The sequence below is a fragment of the Strix aluco genome, chromosome 3 (assembly GCF_031877795.1).
Source record: "Strix aluco isolate bStrAlu1 chromosome 3, bStrAlu1.hap1, whole genome shotgun sequence".
Classification (NCBI taxonomy): domain Eukaryota; kingdom Metazoa; phylum Chordata; class Aves; order Strigiformes; family Strigidae; genus Strix; species Strix aluco.
The window spans coordinates 3,234,115-3,248,963 of NC_133933.1; the positions used below are offsets into that span (position 1 = coordinate 3,234,115).

At 40.2% G+C, this 14,849-nt stretch overlaps 1 protein-coding gene and 1 long non-coding RNA gene across 5 annotated transcripts in view; one reads left to right on the forward strand and one right to left on the reverse strand.

The window, feature by feature from the left end:
* The window catches only part of LOC141920437 (uncharacterized), a 66,720-nt gene extending 56,250 nt beyond the window's left edge, over window positions 1–10,470 (forward strand). The window contains exon 3 of the long non-coding RNA XR_012622340.1: window positions 10,327–10,470. This is a non-coding gene — a long non-coding RNA (uncharacterized LOC141920437). The remainder of the gene's footprint in view (window positions 1–10,326) is intronic.
* On the reverse strand, window positions 2,046–14,840 carry FAM161A (FAM161 centrosomal protein A). Of its 4 annotated transcripts, none has more exons than XM_074817157.1 (8): window positions 14,292–14,840; window positions 12,567–12,707; window positions 11,306–11,556; window positions 9,654–10,838; window positions 9,075–9,242; window positions 5,969–6,068; window positions 4,778–4,932; window positions 2,046–4,172 (listed from the first exon to the last, which is right to left on the reverse strand). In XM_074817157.1, exons 2-8 carry the CDS (start codon window positions 12,615–12,617, stop codon window positions 3,716–3,718), a joined length of 2,367 nt encoding a protein of 788 aa, XP_074673258.1. In that variant the 5' UTR covers window positions 12,618–12,707; window positions 14,292–14,840; the 3' UTR covers window positions 2,046–3,715. The 4 variants fall into 4 exon arrangements, with proteins under 4 accessions (XP_074673258.1, XP_074673259.1, XP_074673261.1 ...); XM_074817158.1 differs by having other exon boundaries at window positions 12,567–13,222; XM_074817160.1 differs by lacking the exon at window positions 9,075–9,242.
* Window positions 14,841–14,849: the final 9 nt, after the last annotated feature.

Here is a 14,849-nt window from a genome sequence, read left to right on the forward strand (position 1 = left end):
CAAAACTTCTGGCTTCTTCAAAACATAGAAATATATATAGCTATATGGGTGAATATATAGAGAGTTTGAAATATATAGAAATGGGCTTTATGTACAGCCTCTCAATATTAACACTTTAGGACTGTATTCAGTGCAAGTTAGATGGGCATGGGCGCTGAACAATCACACATCTGGCTGTAATTTAAAGTAATTTTTATTTCTCTGTGGGCCTTCTATTTCTACTTGGTTTCCTTGGTAGTGATGCTCCTTTTCCTAAGGAATTTGCTACGGCTAAAAACGTGTCATTTCTGATGTCTGTAAACCTCAGTAAATGCAGCTGGCTTGTTACAGTGCAGGCCCTACGACCTCATGACCATTTTCAGCCCCGGCTCCCCAGATATTAGAGCCTTTCCCTAGCAGCCACGCCGCCTGCGAGCGCTGAACTTCCAGAATCTGCATCCCTTTCCTGGGATGTGTATCCCCTACTCATGATACACACTTGCAAGCCAGTGCCTTGCAGCCAAACGATAATGCTGACCCCTCAGGCTCCCTGTATCAACCTTCTCCAGCTTCTCTCAGTGAGAACCTGTGGCAGGTGGGAGCAGATACACGGGAGGGAGAAGCCTGGTACAGAATTTCCAACCACAGCTATTGCTCACATTCAGTACCACAAGAATCACTTAGAAAAACCCAGAATGGGATCTGTAACGTTTGTGGACTTAGAAATACCATCTTTCTAGTCTTGCTGTGCCAGTCACATACTTTGATTCTGTTGCTTTTTTCATGATCACATTTTGTGGTACAATAAGTGTTGCTCAACAAGTCAGCTAGGGGTGTCTCCTTACAGCTTCAGGTGATGAATTCCCATTGAAGAAATATTATTCTTGCACTTCAAAATTATTATTTAATACTACAGTCTACATGCAAAGTTATTCTCTTCTTCCCATGTGGTATTTTTAATCCTTTGTTTTGGACACACCTTTCTCATTTTCTTTGCAAATTTTTGAATGTTTCTACTTTTGTGCTGTGGCCATTAATTAAAATATTAAAGACAGAATATTCAATCATCTGTGAGAAACTTTTCTATTTATCTTCCTCCTGCTAGGTAGCTTCCCAGAAAGCATAATTCATCGTCATTTCTCCTTTAATGAGCTTCTTAATTTAAAATCCTTCTATTATATCATCTTTTGTGAATCAAATTACTACTTTTTTTCTCCATGTTAATTGCATCAAAATGTTTTGAGTAAGTACTACATATTCTATTCTCCTTTCCTATGGTACTACTCTGCATCTTGGTAATTTACCAAAACTTTTACCTGCATTTGGATGTTCATGTTGAGGTTCTTGGGTTTTTTCTTTAAATATAGTAATTTGCATTTCAGTGCCATCATCCTATTAGTTTCTTCCTGTTTTGTCTAAATTTTAAATCATTCTCTTGACATAAAAGACTCAAATAATGATTTGGATTTTAGGCCAGCCTATTGTTCATCTCATGAAAGCGTGGTGTCCATGCCTCTTATTCTTTGTTTCATGAATTTTTCACTGCTGTACTTCGCTTCATGAGGTTTAATTCATCCTGACCTGTCTCTCCTTATTTTTGTTCTGTCCTCTGATTTTTTTTCTTTGCTATTTCTTTCCTTTTCAATTCCTTATTGGAATGCTTCTCCCTTTCTTGTTTGTAATGCAATTTCTGAACAGTGTTTTTACTTAAATTTCATGATTCTTCTGCTTTGAAAGTCTGTGCTGCTCAGTGATTCCTATAACTGGTTCCTTTAATAACAGATTTGAATTTTTTCTGATTTGAAACCTCTTCAAATAACCTTTATGAGAAAAACATAATTTAGAGCTCCTCTGCTGCCTTTCAAAAAATCTGATATACTAAAGAGACAAATATCAGTAATATGTGACTACAAATTCAATAACCTATTGTACAACTCTTCAGAATTACAGAATACTGACAAGCACAAGCAAACCAACCTTGAGTTTGTATTGTGGGATTGTCAGGTATAACTGGAGATTGCAAACTGTAATTGTCCTTGTGAAGTAACGATTAATATTTTCACGTATGACATATATACAATGAATATTTTATTTAAGTAAAAAACTGTTTCAAATCCACATTAGATATGCTCACCAAATAAATAAAAGTAATAATGATAAAAAACTTCCAAACATTGTTATAGTTTCTCAAAGTCAGAAGAAAGAAATAACAACAAGAGTTAGTGCATGCAGCACAGAAGAAAATAAAAAGAAAACTCGTTATTGTTAGTCATTGCAGATGCTTTTGCAAACCTGGTATTTTAACAAATGTATTTACCATTCAGTGAACACATTTTTAGCACGTGTGCAATGTTGCATTTTACTCTGTCCTGACAAAGCTTGTTTGAAATCCTTGCTTGTGGTCTGTTACGTGGATGCATTCTTTTATTATCTCTCCTAACATTGCATACAACAGGCTAGCAAGAAAGCTAGTAATAGTAGAAGGTACTACTGATATAAAGAAGGAAAAAAAAAAACAAAACAAAACAAACAAACAAACCCACAAACAAACAAACCCAAACCTTCCATTTGCATTCTTGCTGTGTAGTAGCTGAAGTCCTGTGCAGCAAGTGTGGAAGAAACTAAAGACCTTCTTTCCATACTTTCATGCAACTAGAGTTGCTGGGCTACATTTTTACCTGATGTAGTAAGAACCTCTCTTTGCAGTGTATGCTTACTGTCTCAATAAAGAAATTTGAAATTAATGTCAGCACTTGTTATTATGTTACAAAGAATGATTTTACAAGACCATGGGAAGAGCTCTTCAAAACAAAATGGAGCTGAAGGAAGAGTTTTGAAGCTTGGTTATACAGTAACAAGATCTGCAGTGTAACATATTATTCTACTGGCTTACTCTTCTGCCTTACTTAAGTGTTAAAAGTCTCTGTGAAAGTTTAAGTGGCTCCTCTCAGTGTATTCTAGGCATTTTTTCCTCTACAGGGAGAACCTTCAGTGACTGCAATACTGTTAATATTTTAGCTGGACAAAGTAATTGAGTTGATATAACAGCTTGTTTCCTCCAAAAGCAGTCATCTTTTCTGGCCCTGGCACTCATCTGACCCATCTCTGAGTCGATTCAGCTCACTTAAGTGGGCAGAGGACAAACCCCATGGGAAGAGGAGAGAGGAACTGAATAGATTTGGCTGTCTTGTCTGACTGCACATCAAGTGGTCTTCCTAGCAGCTGCTCTGCTAAAACCAATCAGAGAGCTTGCACAATAAACCCTGGTCTATTCATTGCTGTTCTAGATGTTGCAGGAACAGACCCGAGAAGTACTGAAATGTCTGAGACTGGGAGGCACTGATAATGGCAAATTATTACTCCAAAATCTCATCTGACCTTGTCAGCACGTAGAAGGAGCTGGACATAAGACCTCAGTACTTAGCAACACAGCATGCAAGACACTGTTAATCAACAGTGGCTGCAGTTCATTTCATTTCAGAGGTGCACTAATGTCACAGAAGCCTAGAATAAAGATTTATAAAAGTAAATTCTTCTCTTGGTGGAAATTAGTAACTTGATCTTTCTTACTGGAAAATAGACAACATTTCTGTGCTGGAAAGACTGTTAAGCTAAGAGGTTTAAATTCACAGAATTTTGTATCGGTAGCTAAGTGCCAAGTTTTTCTTTGGTGTCTATTTCACTGCCAGCAATGAAATAGGTTCCTGAGCCCTGGGCCATCCTGTCTGCCTTCCTTTCAGTCAGCTTCATCCTCGCTGGGTTTCTCTTCTGAATCATCATTTTCATATTCCTCATCCTCATATCTGAAGGCACCCTCAGCTTCAGAGTCAGACTGACCTTCCTCTTCACGCTCAGGGGACTGGTCAGACCGAGACCTGGGTCTTGACTGATCCTTCTCCCCCTCCTGGGAATGGCCAAGCATCAGACCTGCCTTTGCTTCCTCTTCCTCCTCCTCTTCACAGTGCTGGCCAGAGGCAGGTCTGGACCCAGCAGAGCAAAGCTGATGAGCATAAGGGCTGGCTCTTGCCTCTTCCTCATCCTCCAGCTCACTGGACTGGCCATCCTGGGTGGAGGTTTTGACACCTTTTCTCTTCTCTCTCTCCTCCTCCTCCTCCCAGGACTGCTCAGACCGAGGACTGCTGCCAGCTGCTTCCTCAAAGGACTCCCTTTCTTTCACTTTAGCCTTGCTGACCCTGAAAAGACAATTTGCCCGTATGATTTTATTTTCAGGTAAGATGCCTCCCAGTAGGTTTTAAAGGAATACTGCCTTCAGGTAATCTAGGACAAACCTCCGTAGACTTGGCTGGGGTGGAACTGGTGAAGAAAAAGGGAAGAGGGGACACTAGAGTCTCCTTTTATGCTAGGAAGTCACTCAACAGTATTGCTTATATAGTTAGTTTTTTTCATTTCTACTCCCTTTTGTATCATAACACCTAATGGATATTGAAAAGTAATTTTAATAAAGTTTATTTTAAAAATTCAGTAAAGGTAAAGCAGAATGAAGTGACTTACTAGCAACCTGCCAATTGTTTTGGTGAAAGGAACAAATAAAAAAAAAAGTTTTTCTTCATTTTTTGCTTTGAAGTGCACTCCTTTTTTATAAAATAATATTTAATTCAGGAAAAACATTAAAAAATACATACTAATGCTAACATTACTATAACTACATAGTGAAATATTTACCTGTGGAATACTACAAGTAATTTTTTTTAAAAAAACCAAACCCACACATCAAAAATTACTTTCTAATTATTAGATATGTAGTGTCAAAAAGAAAAAAGCTTTCGGTAATCTCTACCTTTCTCTGGCATCAGTGGAGTTACTAAAATCTTCAGCACTGGAGCCCTGTAGTAATTTAGTTGTTTGTCCTTTCTTTGAAACAAACTCTGGGCATATCCCCAGCGCTCTCAGTCTGTTAGAGTAACGCTTTTCTGCAGCTATTCTGGCATTTTTCTGTAGGAAAACCACAGTGGTTATGTGTTATCTAAATGCATTGCTAAATGCCTGTCTTTTGATACAATTTGTTTATATTCATACTCCATTTCATTAATTGCATCTGACAAGTTGAAGGATTATTCACTGCAGGTAAGAATAGCAGAACAATACTTGCAATCTTTACACCAGATTTTCCTTTTCTGTACTAGTTGAAATGTGGTTTGCTCCCTGTGCCCACTGGCTAATGAAGAGCTATATCCTCTGTATATAGCTATTGAAGGAGGTGGGGGAAAATGTGGACATGTGAAAAAAAATCAAACGTAGTCTTCCTAGGGCTTCTCCCTTATCCCCTCTCCTCCTCCTCTGTTTTCCCTCTCTGGGAGCTGCTGCCCTAGAAAAGTAGTATTGATTCACCATCTTACAGTGCTATTTAACAAATGACATAGATGTGTATCTCTGCCTCTGAAACTAAGGGTGTAAATTCTGTTCCTTCAGGTAGTATCTGAGTGAGGAGGACCCGTCCTCCAATCTACACAGATGCTCCTGCCCCACAGCGATGGCAGGCTGGGAAGCCCACACAGACAGAAGGGACAAGGGAAGCCGTGATCTGTGACTTCCTGTCTCTCTGGGTCTGGAAACAGGTCAGGGACCATGCTGCCAGCACGTGGTTGTACTGAAATGGAGAGATTAAAATACTGCATCTGAGCTTTACAATAAACACTAAGAATACCTGAATTCTCTTATCACTGTTTTCCCAACTTAAACCTCTCACATTTTTGCTTTAATTTTTTTTGTTGTGTTTAGAGTTACTCATGTTGTAACTGAATGGGACAACATGTTTAGAACAGGCATCTCTGTTCCCTGTGCAAGCAAGCCATGAATGCTTAGTCACCAAAATTAGTAATGTTTATATGCAGATGGGGCAACAGAGATTGAAACGGACTAATACTGGTCTCAAAAGTATTTTTCAAATATCTTCTAAAAATGTTTGACTACAAATGTCTTATGCAGTATTAGAAGATAAGATTAAGAAGCAATACAGAAGCAAAACAACCTGAGTGACTCTTTCAAAGAGCAATGGCCTTTGATTTACTCTTTCTTCCATTTCTTGCAACTCTTGCAAATATTCTTGCATTCTCTGTTTCTCATAATTCCTAAGGGAAATAGAGTACAAGAGAAGTTATTATTAATTTATAACACAAGAAGTAATTTTCTACAGCAGCTGAAAGCTAAATTGCTCATAACAAACTAAATATTGTCCTACTTAAAGATACATAAAAGGTAAATTATTTTATGGTGATACAGGGTCTGAGGTATATTGTCCCATTTTCACAGCAATTGCTTCCCTGTAGGTACTGAACAAAACTGTCTCTGAAGCAGCCACTTTGGATAAGCAGAGATGTCCTGGCTGGTGAGGTTAAACAGAGGCTGAGTTTGGAGTCTTAGTTTCTTTGAGTGCCCAGGAGTGGGGTTTTTTTTGATACCTAGGTTTTTTTAAATGCTGAGTTCATACAGATATTCTAATTGTTCTAAGCAAAATTAAACAGTTTGAAGTGACTGATAAAATCAGAATACACCAGGAAATTAACATCATTAAATAAAAATCAGTACTTTAATGTAAGTATGATAAGAATCTTGCTACTTTACCAGTCTGTCTCACAAGAGAGGTGGCTGCATTCTGGATCACAGTACACTTTCTTTTCCCTAGTTGGTTTGTCAAGGGCCCAGTCAATAGAGCAGGATGATGAAACTTGATTCATCAACTGAAATGGTATCTCAGATCACAGCAAGCACTAGATCATTCAGGTAGCATGGGCTGTAATCCTGGGGGTGTGACAGACACTTTGGGATGCTGCCTCTGTACTGGGCCAGCTCTAGCATTAAGGGTGTCTGATGAGAGCTAGATTTCTGTCTCCTCTGGCCTCTTTCCCTTACCATCCTCTGTATTTCTGCAATATTGCTGTGCATTAAGGCAAGTTACTCTCCATTTTAAGGGAGTGAACTTCATTGTTGCTACTTGCTTGCTCTCTCAGGCAGCTTTCTACAAGCCTAATTATCTGTTAGAAGAGCACTTACATTAATAAACCTTATTACCCAGCCTATGCTGAAATAAGCACTATCAAGTTAAGCACTTGTACCAGCCTTAATGCATCAGCACTAGGGAGGTAATCTTGCTTTGTAATACCACAGTTTTATGCGCAGACAAGAACTACATGAGTGTTTTACACTACTCCTGAAATCTGATTAAGCTAAATACTGTAATGTGAAGCTCGCTGTTGAATGAACTCAAATCCAACCTGTAAACACACCCACTGCCTCTCTTAATTCTCCACCCTGCTACTGTAACTCTGCTTCTGTCCTAGAGTCAGCAGATCATCTGCCCAAGGACACGTACATTATGAAGCTCCTGTTATTAACAGTATCTGCTGGTTGTGTTACAAAAGCAATTGTGCTTGAGCTCTGGCTGTAACAAGAGTTAGAAGAGACTGCCCTCTTTGACCTGCATCTCTACCACTGCATCCCTGCTCTCCAGGCCCCCGTGCAAGCCCTGCTTCTCCTATACCACTGCTTCTTCCCACGGGTGCTGCGGCTTCAGCTGTCTTTGGGGGAGGTGGTAGGTGGGCACAGATGTGGGCTGGATAGTCACTGCCTGCCCCCACTGCCAAGCAAAAGGCTTGTTGCAATGCTGCTTCCAGCATATCCTGGCTGAGCCACTGCACTTCCATGCTTTCAGCATCTGAGAATGTGTGTGCTTCAGTTTCCACTACGTTTTCTCTTTCTGGTCACAGTGAAGCCACAATGGTGGTGAAAAACCATTACAAAGTTTGCTGGTGGAACGATGTGCAGCGTTGTCTCGCAGGTGGTGCTGTGCTATTTTAGCAGATTTGCTTGTAACAGCCCAGAGTTTAAAGATTATAGTATATTTATAGCATAAAGAATAAATACACAGCTTTCTATTTTAGCTATAAAGAGAGACCCATGTGAAGCAAGAAAACAATGAGGAATCCTTATTTGTTACCTTTCAACTTGCAGCTGTGAAGACAGCCAGAGCCTCCACCCTCATTTCAAAAAGATCTCTAGCCTGGACCATATTCTAAACACCTTAAAGTGTTTAGCATGGTAACTTAAAAGTTGCTAGGCCAAGCTATGAATCTCGTAATCAGGCATATCTCATGATCTTTTGTATTGTTTTGCCCTGCTACTGTCAGTTACTAATAATTTGCCTGGTTAATGGAAATTAGGATTCATAGTTGCTGCCCAAGAATCCTGCCTACGCACAAAGCAGTAGGGGCAGAGCAGTCAGTCCCTCTCACTGGCTCCACACAGCACCTGAAATGGATGATACTGCTGCAGTGCCATCACGCCAAGACAGGTTATAAACCTCACTAAAGACTCACTCAAACAGGACTCTTTTTTTCTTCTAGGATTAAAAAGAACAGGAAGCAGAAATAGTTAAATTAGCCACAAACACAAGGTCAAGCATGGATTCTGGAGTTAGATCAGCATCAAGAGAGCAGAGGCCATCTGGATGGCTGGCTCATGGCACGCTGAGGAGGCCCTGATGTTTTTCCCCATGGACTACTTTTCTCAGTTGTGTAGGAACAGTCTTTCCTTTGTATCTCTACTAAAGGTAACTCTGGATCTCATTCCTCCTAACCACCAGCAGCTTCCTGGTTAGTGGTTGATACATGTGCTAAGTTAAAATAATATTCCTGCTCTAATTTTCCCTCTTAAGCGGGGACCTGTTGGGACAAAGAAATGCACTGTGAAATGTTCACTACTTTAGGAGACTGCTACCACCAAAGTTGTACCAACATATCTATCAATCCAGCAGCGCAAGGATAGTCTGTAACTACACTATTCCTTTTCCTTTTTTTTAAACTTTTCCTCTTTAGTTGATATGTCAATTGAGAAAACACAGGAATCTCCTGTCAGCTAATCTATAAGGTGGAACATATAGATTGAAATCATTAGAAGGGGCAACCATTTCCCAGTTGAAATACTAAATTTGGACCATTTTTTTACTAGCTGCTTGTACAGTGTATAATTTACCAAATGTGTAATTATGTAAACTTAGACTATGCCATTTTTTTACATTGTATGTTTAACATACAATGTAGAATAAGAGGTTCAGGATTCAGGGGAATGTGACAAAATACCTGAATGTTTTTAATTTGGATTTAGACATCTGAGCTAGGCTCTGATGTGGGTCAATGGCCTCAGCCCGAGTTGTTACAATTTTCTGGAGTTTTTTCGTTCTTTGTTTCTGCTTTGTTCTGTTCCTCTTTTGTTGTTCTTCCAGCTTTCTCTTTTCCTCAAGTGAATTCCTGATGGAAAAATAAACTAAGGCTGAATTAATTTTAAATTGAGAGCAAGACTTGAAAGGAAGCTTTGGCAAAGGAGACTGTAAAGAGAAAAAAGAGGGTGAAAACAGGGTTGGCGTGAGAGGATACACAGTATGTGCCCTTTTAAGGGATTCAAGCATATCCTGGGAAACAGCAGTCATTTGTCCCTTTCCTATGGACATTCTAAGGAAAATGCACTACTATTTCTTTAACAATCATACATACTAATTAAGTCCTATATTTAAATATTTTAAGTCATATAATTAAGCCCTTACATTAATAAATTCTGTCATTTTATTCACTGTATGAAAAAACTGACTACATGGGTAGAAATACAAAAGAAATCTACTCTTAAAGTTTATGTAAAATGTAGAGCATCACTAAAGGGGTCACCTTATGGCTTGTCGCCGTCGTCTTGTGGATTCTGTGATTTTTGGCGATTTAGATTCTCCAAATCCCGAGAGATATGAATTTGCACTTGAATGTTTTATTTGAGGTTTCCGTCTTGGCGAGGCATATGGCCAGCGTGTTTCTTTCAACTTTTCTTCATCTTCTTGAATGTCCTTCAAAATCTTCTCCTTGTTTGAGGGAATACATGGGGTACAAAGATCAAAAGGTTCACAGACTGTAAGGTGTTTCACTTGTCTTTGTTGCATGAACCGTTTCTGAAATTTCTGCTGTAGTCGTTCAAAATCTGGAACACTTGATTTGATCTTGGGTTTGTGTTCTGTTTGCTTTGCTTCAATGCCCTTGTGTTTCTTTTTTTTACTGATATCTTTTAAAGCCAGTCTACTGTTGGGTAGAGATGAATTACGCAGCAACTCTTCAGCTCTCATTCTGATCCTGATTTCTCTGTAGAGCTCTTCCTCCTTTAGCTTGTCATTAACTGCTGGACTATAAACACATTTAGGAACTGGTTTTGCTTTGAACAGGTTTGTTTTCTTTTCAGGTGCGGAAAGGTCTGTTAATTGCCTTTTCCTAATTTCACTCCTTTGCTTCTCTCGTTCAAGGAATTTAAATGGCTTCTGAGAAGCCAAGAGCCTGAGTTTGCTTCTCTCTTTCACAGACCTCCTGCGTTCTTCGTTTCGTTGCACAATTTCACGATAGAGTGGAAGGAAAACGGTAGCGGGCACTGGATTGGCTCGGAATTTTTTCTGACACTCCGCTTCTTCCTCTAGTTGCTTCTTCAATAAATTATTTTCCATTTCAATCTGTGACTTTGATTTGACGTTCTGTTCTTTTTTTCTAGCTTCTCTAATAGTCATCTGGAAAGGCTTGGGCACAGTAACTTTTGGTGACCATGCCTTCTCTTTCTTCCGTATCCTTCTGAAGGCTGGTGAACTTGGTATGCTGTGTCTGGTGTGGGAGATGTAGTCTTCCACAGAGAACCCGTCCCACATTTTTTCAATCCGTTGCTTAGCAAATGCAGATGATGCCGTTTCACTACCGTTTTCTTCAAACGCTAATTCTCTGTCAGACCCATCAGATATGCTTGAGCCTAAGGGATCGCTTAAGTCGGAGTCTGAAAAGGATTTGTGCAAATCGAGAGGTTGATACGAGCTCTTTTCCCAAGTTGGCCTTTAAAAAAGGAAAAAAAAAAGTTGTTTTTGAGTCCAGTCCAACATTGATGCAAAGTCAGTAACTTCCACTTCAAGGTATCACCATTAGAAACAAAAATGAACAGCACTGGTGGGGAGGAGGAGAGGGGGATGAGAAGGAAAAAGAGAAGCACATTGGGCACTCACACCAGACCACAGTTTTAAGTGCGTGCTGATCATGAACAAGTCAGCACTTCTTAAGGAAAGGTGCTGTGGGTTCCTAAACATGCTGCCCAGTCTCTGCTGCACACACACCTGTAAATCTCACAAGTCCATTAGCAAGGTGAATAAGCATTTTTATTATTAAAACTAACTTTTCTAAGATTATCTGCTTATAGGAAATAGGGAGAGTAACACTTTCCAGCCCCAGAAAAAAACCAAACCTGCTGTTTTACACATCTGCAAAGCATTTAAGAATCTTCAGAGAAAAGGTACCACCAAACTTACCTACAACACCTGTTAGAAGCAGCATTTTTCTTGTCCAGGGGTTGTACTCTGTTTAAATACAGTTTATTCCGATACATACTTTCTAATTTTGCCATGGTCTCCAAGTGGGCATTCTTCAACTCTTCTACCTTCAAGTAATATTCCTGATTGGAATTGCACATTTTGGAAAAGTCTACGTGCTTGTCACAGTCTCCATTTAGAGAGAGGGTCTGCTGCTCTCTGTCGGTATTTGAATCCAAATCAAAACCATCCTAGAAGAGATGTTTGTAAAGTTTTCTGACTGTTAGAAGAAAGGCGAACAAGGTTCTTGATACTGCTTTATCCTAATTAAGTCTAATAAATGATAGAGCAACACCAAATGGTAACGAGGAGTTGCATGGAATAATCTTATTGCATAATAATTGATAGCCTAAGGGCCCTATTTAAAGCATGTAAAATTCCTAAGTCTGTCCCTGTAATCAATATATTAATACCAGAAAATATGTTCAAAAGGACTTGCTTATCCAAAGAAAAGTTTAACTATTTTGTAAAGTGTAATTTTTCCTTTCCTATGCAGCTCTAAAAAAGCCTTTATTTAAAAGAAAACAAGACCTTCTCTACCTCCCATTTCCATCAGCATTCTAAAAATCTGTCTTTAGATATCTTGTCTATACACGTTTATTCCCATTTCCATGATTTTAGGGTGAAATGTCAGGGATTCTGCACAGCTTATAGTTCCAATATTGTTTGGCAGCTTGCAGCTGGGTGCAGGTAAGCACATTCTTTAAATATTTTTAAAGCTTACACAATTTAGAGACGTTATTAAAACCAGGTTAGTCTGCATTACAAAGGCTTCCTTTATATTTTAAGCACCACGTTTTAAAAAATTACAGGACTAGTTTCTTTATCCTGAAATTAAAATAATACTTTTCCACACAGAGGTATTTTAATAAGCTTTGACATTCCAACAAGTGATCCTGTTTATGTTTTGTCAGGTTTTTCACTACAGCCCTCCCTACTTTTTTCACTCCTTTTTCTCGATCCGCAGAACCCTCCAACCCTCTTCCCCCTCGCCAATTCCTACCTGAGCCCTTAGAGGGCAAAAAAACCCCTCCAACGCTGTCGTGGCTCGGCGGGCGGGGGGAGAGCACAGGGCCGCGTTAAGCTCGGCCGCGTTAGGCTCAGCCCCTCACCCAGCCCTAACGGCGCTTCCCGCCTCCTACCCGCCCCTGGGCCTGCGCTGGGGCCCGGCGGAGCCCCCCCCACACCCTCCCCGCGGTACCTGCGCGGCGGCGGACGCCCGGGTGCGCGGATGGCGACAGCAGGCGGCCATGTCCCCCCCCGCCCCCGAGGCCGGGAGAAGGTGGCGGCGGGAGGCGGCCCCTCCAGCGGAAAAGGCGGGCGCTGGGCTGGGAGCCGAGGCCTTGGCGCGGAGGGGAGGCAGCGCCGGCAGGGAGGGGTGGAGGTGTTACCGGAAAGACAAAAAAGCAAGACGAAGAGAGGAAAAAAAATTGTTAGCAAGACGTTTTGGCTTACAGAGGGAGGCCTGGCACTTGGCTCCATCGTCTGCAGCTGCGGCGCTTGCCCTCCGCTGGCCATACCCATGTTTAGGTCACTTTCTGCAGGACTTTATTTGGAGTTTTCTCCATAAGCCCCTTTTTTTACCCCTTAAATTACTGAATTCCTGTCTCAAAATTTGTACTACAAACAATTACTGAGTAAGGAAGAATAAGGGCAAACTGGGATCAGCAGAACGTTCTTCTTGCTGGACCTATTTCTTGTAGTGAATCACAAACATTTTCACGCAAAGAACCAGATGAAATGATTACATCACACACAATACTAGTTGTAAGTCTTGCCAAGAACTGGAAGTTTGTGATGAGGAAGGAAAGCTTTAATCGAAGTTAATACCTCAAATGACTCTTGCTGGATGTCATCCTGTGGGGTAAGGCATCAAACAGCCAATAAATAATTCATGCAGAGCATTAATGCCTAAATTGATTATCCACTTTATTTTTTAGGATTTGAACTATTCTGGCTGTTCTACTTCAATTGCTAAGTCATAGGAAAGCCAACAATAGCTGGTCAACAAAGTGGTGGAAGTTTACTCAAAAGCTACACCTCTGATCAGGCATGAAAGAAAAAAAATACTCTCCTTTAAGGAGATTTCTCCTTTAAAAACAATTCCCCCTTTTAAAGAGGGGGATAATAAAGCGATAATAAAGATGTAAGGGTTAATTCAAAATACCAGGCTAAGAAGTTGAAAAATGTTTATTCTAAACTCTGAAATGTAACATTAAGAACTAATTAAACTAATTGGATCCTGGGACAGCCAGGCTTTTCTCTGTGGCTCTGATACAGGGAACTGACCACCTGCTTTGCAACTTATTTACTTATAGCAACTTATGATTTCTGAATATTGCTTAATAATCCTGCTTGCCTTGATTGTTCTTTTGAAACTTACCAAGGACTACTGTGTTCCTCAAGGATTAAGCTTGTTAGGGACTGGTATTTGTCATAACAAAGAAAACAAAGCAGTTAAGAAACATGTGAAACAGATGTGTTCTAACAAGTTAAGTCCTTGCAGAGTACAGATAGCCATAGATGGACAGTAGAAGCTAGCGTGCTAATGCTTTTAGATAAGATAGAGGGAGTAAACCGGTTGGGACCACTCCTGTGGTTTAACAAACTATTTATGAGAATCTGTGCACACTCGGAGGAATAGGGTGAGAAGTTCAACGTGAGGAAGATGATGATTTTCTCTCCTCAGGACCCCTAAAGCAACCACCAGGAGGCAACACACAGGCGCAAAGATGACAGACATTTTTAGAACTGCTGACACATGCCTTTTGAACTAACTCCCCCTTACTTATACATATGTATGTTTGTATTGTGTAACCCTATGAATATGTAGATCTATACTGTATATACTTGTAAAATGTGCTGTTGGTGTGCGTGCGATTTGGAGGAGCGATCCCCCATGCACGCGGTGCTGTAACAAACATACCTGCTTTGTAACTTCAGGTGTTGTAGTTTGTTTCCGTGCGTCATAGCTAATGCACAGAGGTACAGTGACACAAGCATGGGGTACCCCTTTCCTTCAGGTATTAACAGATATTAACGTTCGCTCCTGCAGTTTTCCTCAACGGAACTGGGAACTGAACACCACTGTGATGGAAGCAACCACAACAGTTACAACTGTTTGAAATGCACCTGTTATCCAAAACTGATTTTAAATGAATCCCTTATTAATATCGATAAGCCTAGTTATAGTAATATTCCCCTTGGCTTCTTAGAAGTAGGTTTAGTTTGGATGAGCTACAGCAAACTGCCCTTTGTAATTAATATCCAGCTCATGTGCTGGCATCAGCAATCACTGCCGACTTCAGGAGACAAAACAGAGCAAGGAATGCAGTCCTATCGCTGCAAAGATACTCCAGTCCTAGTTCAGGGAAATACCACCACTCCATTATGGAAAACTTTTAGAGAAGCAGCTCTACGCTGGCATCAGGGCTGGTTTTAGAATATATTACAAGAATTAATGATTTGCTATTAAACTTTTCAG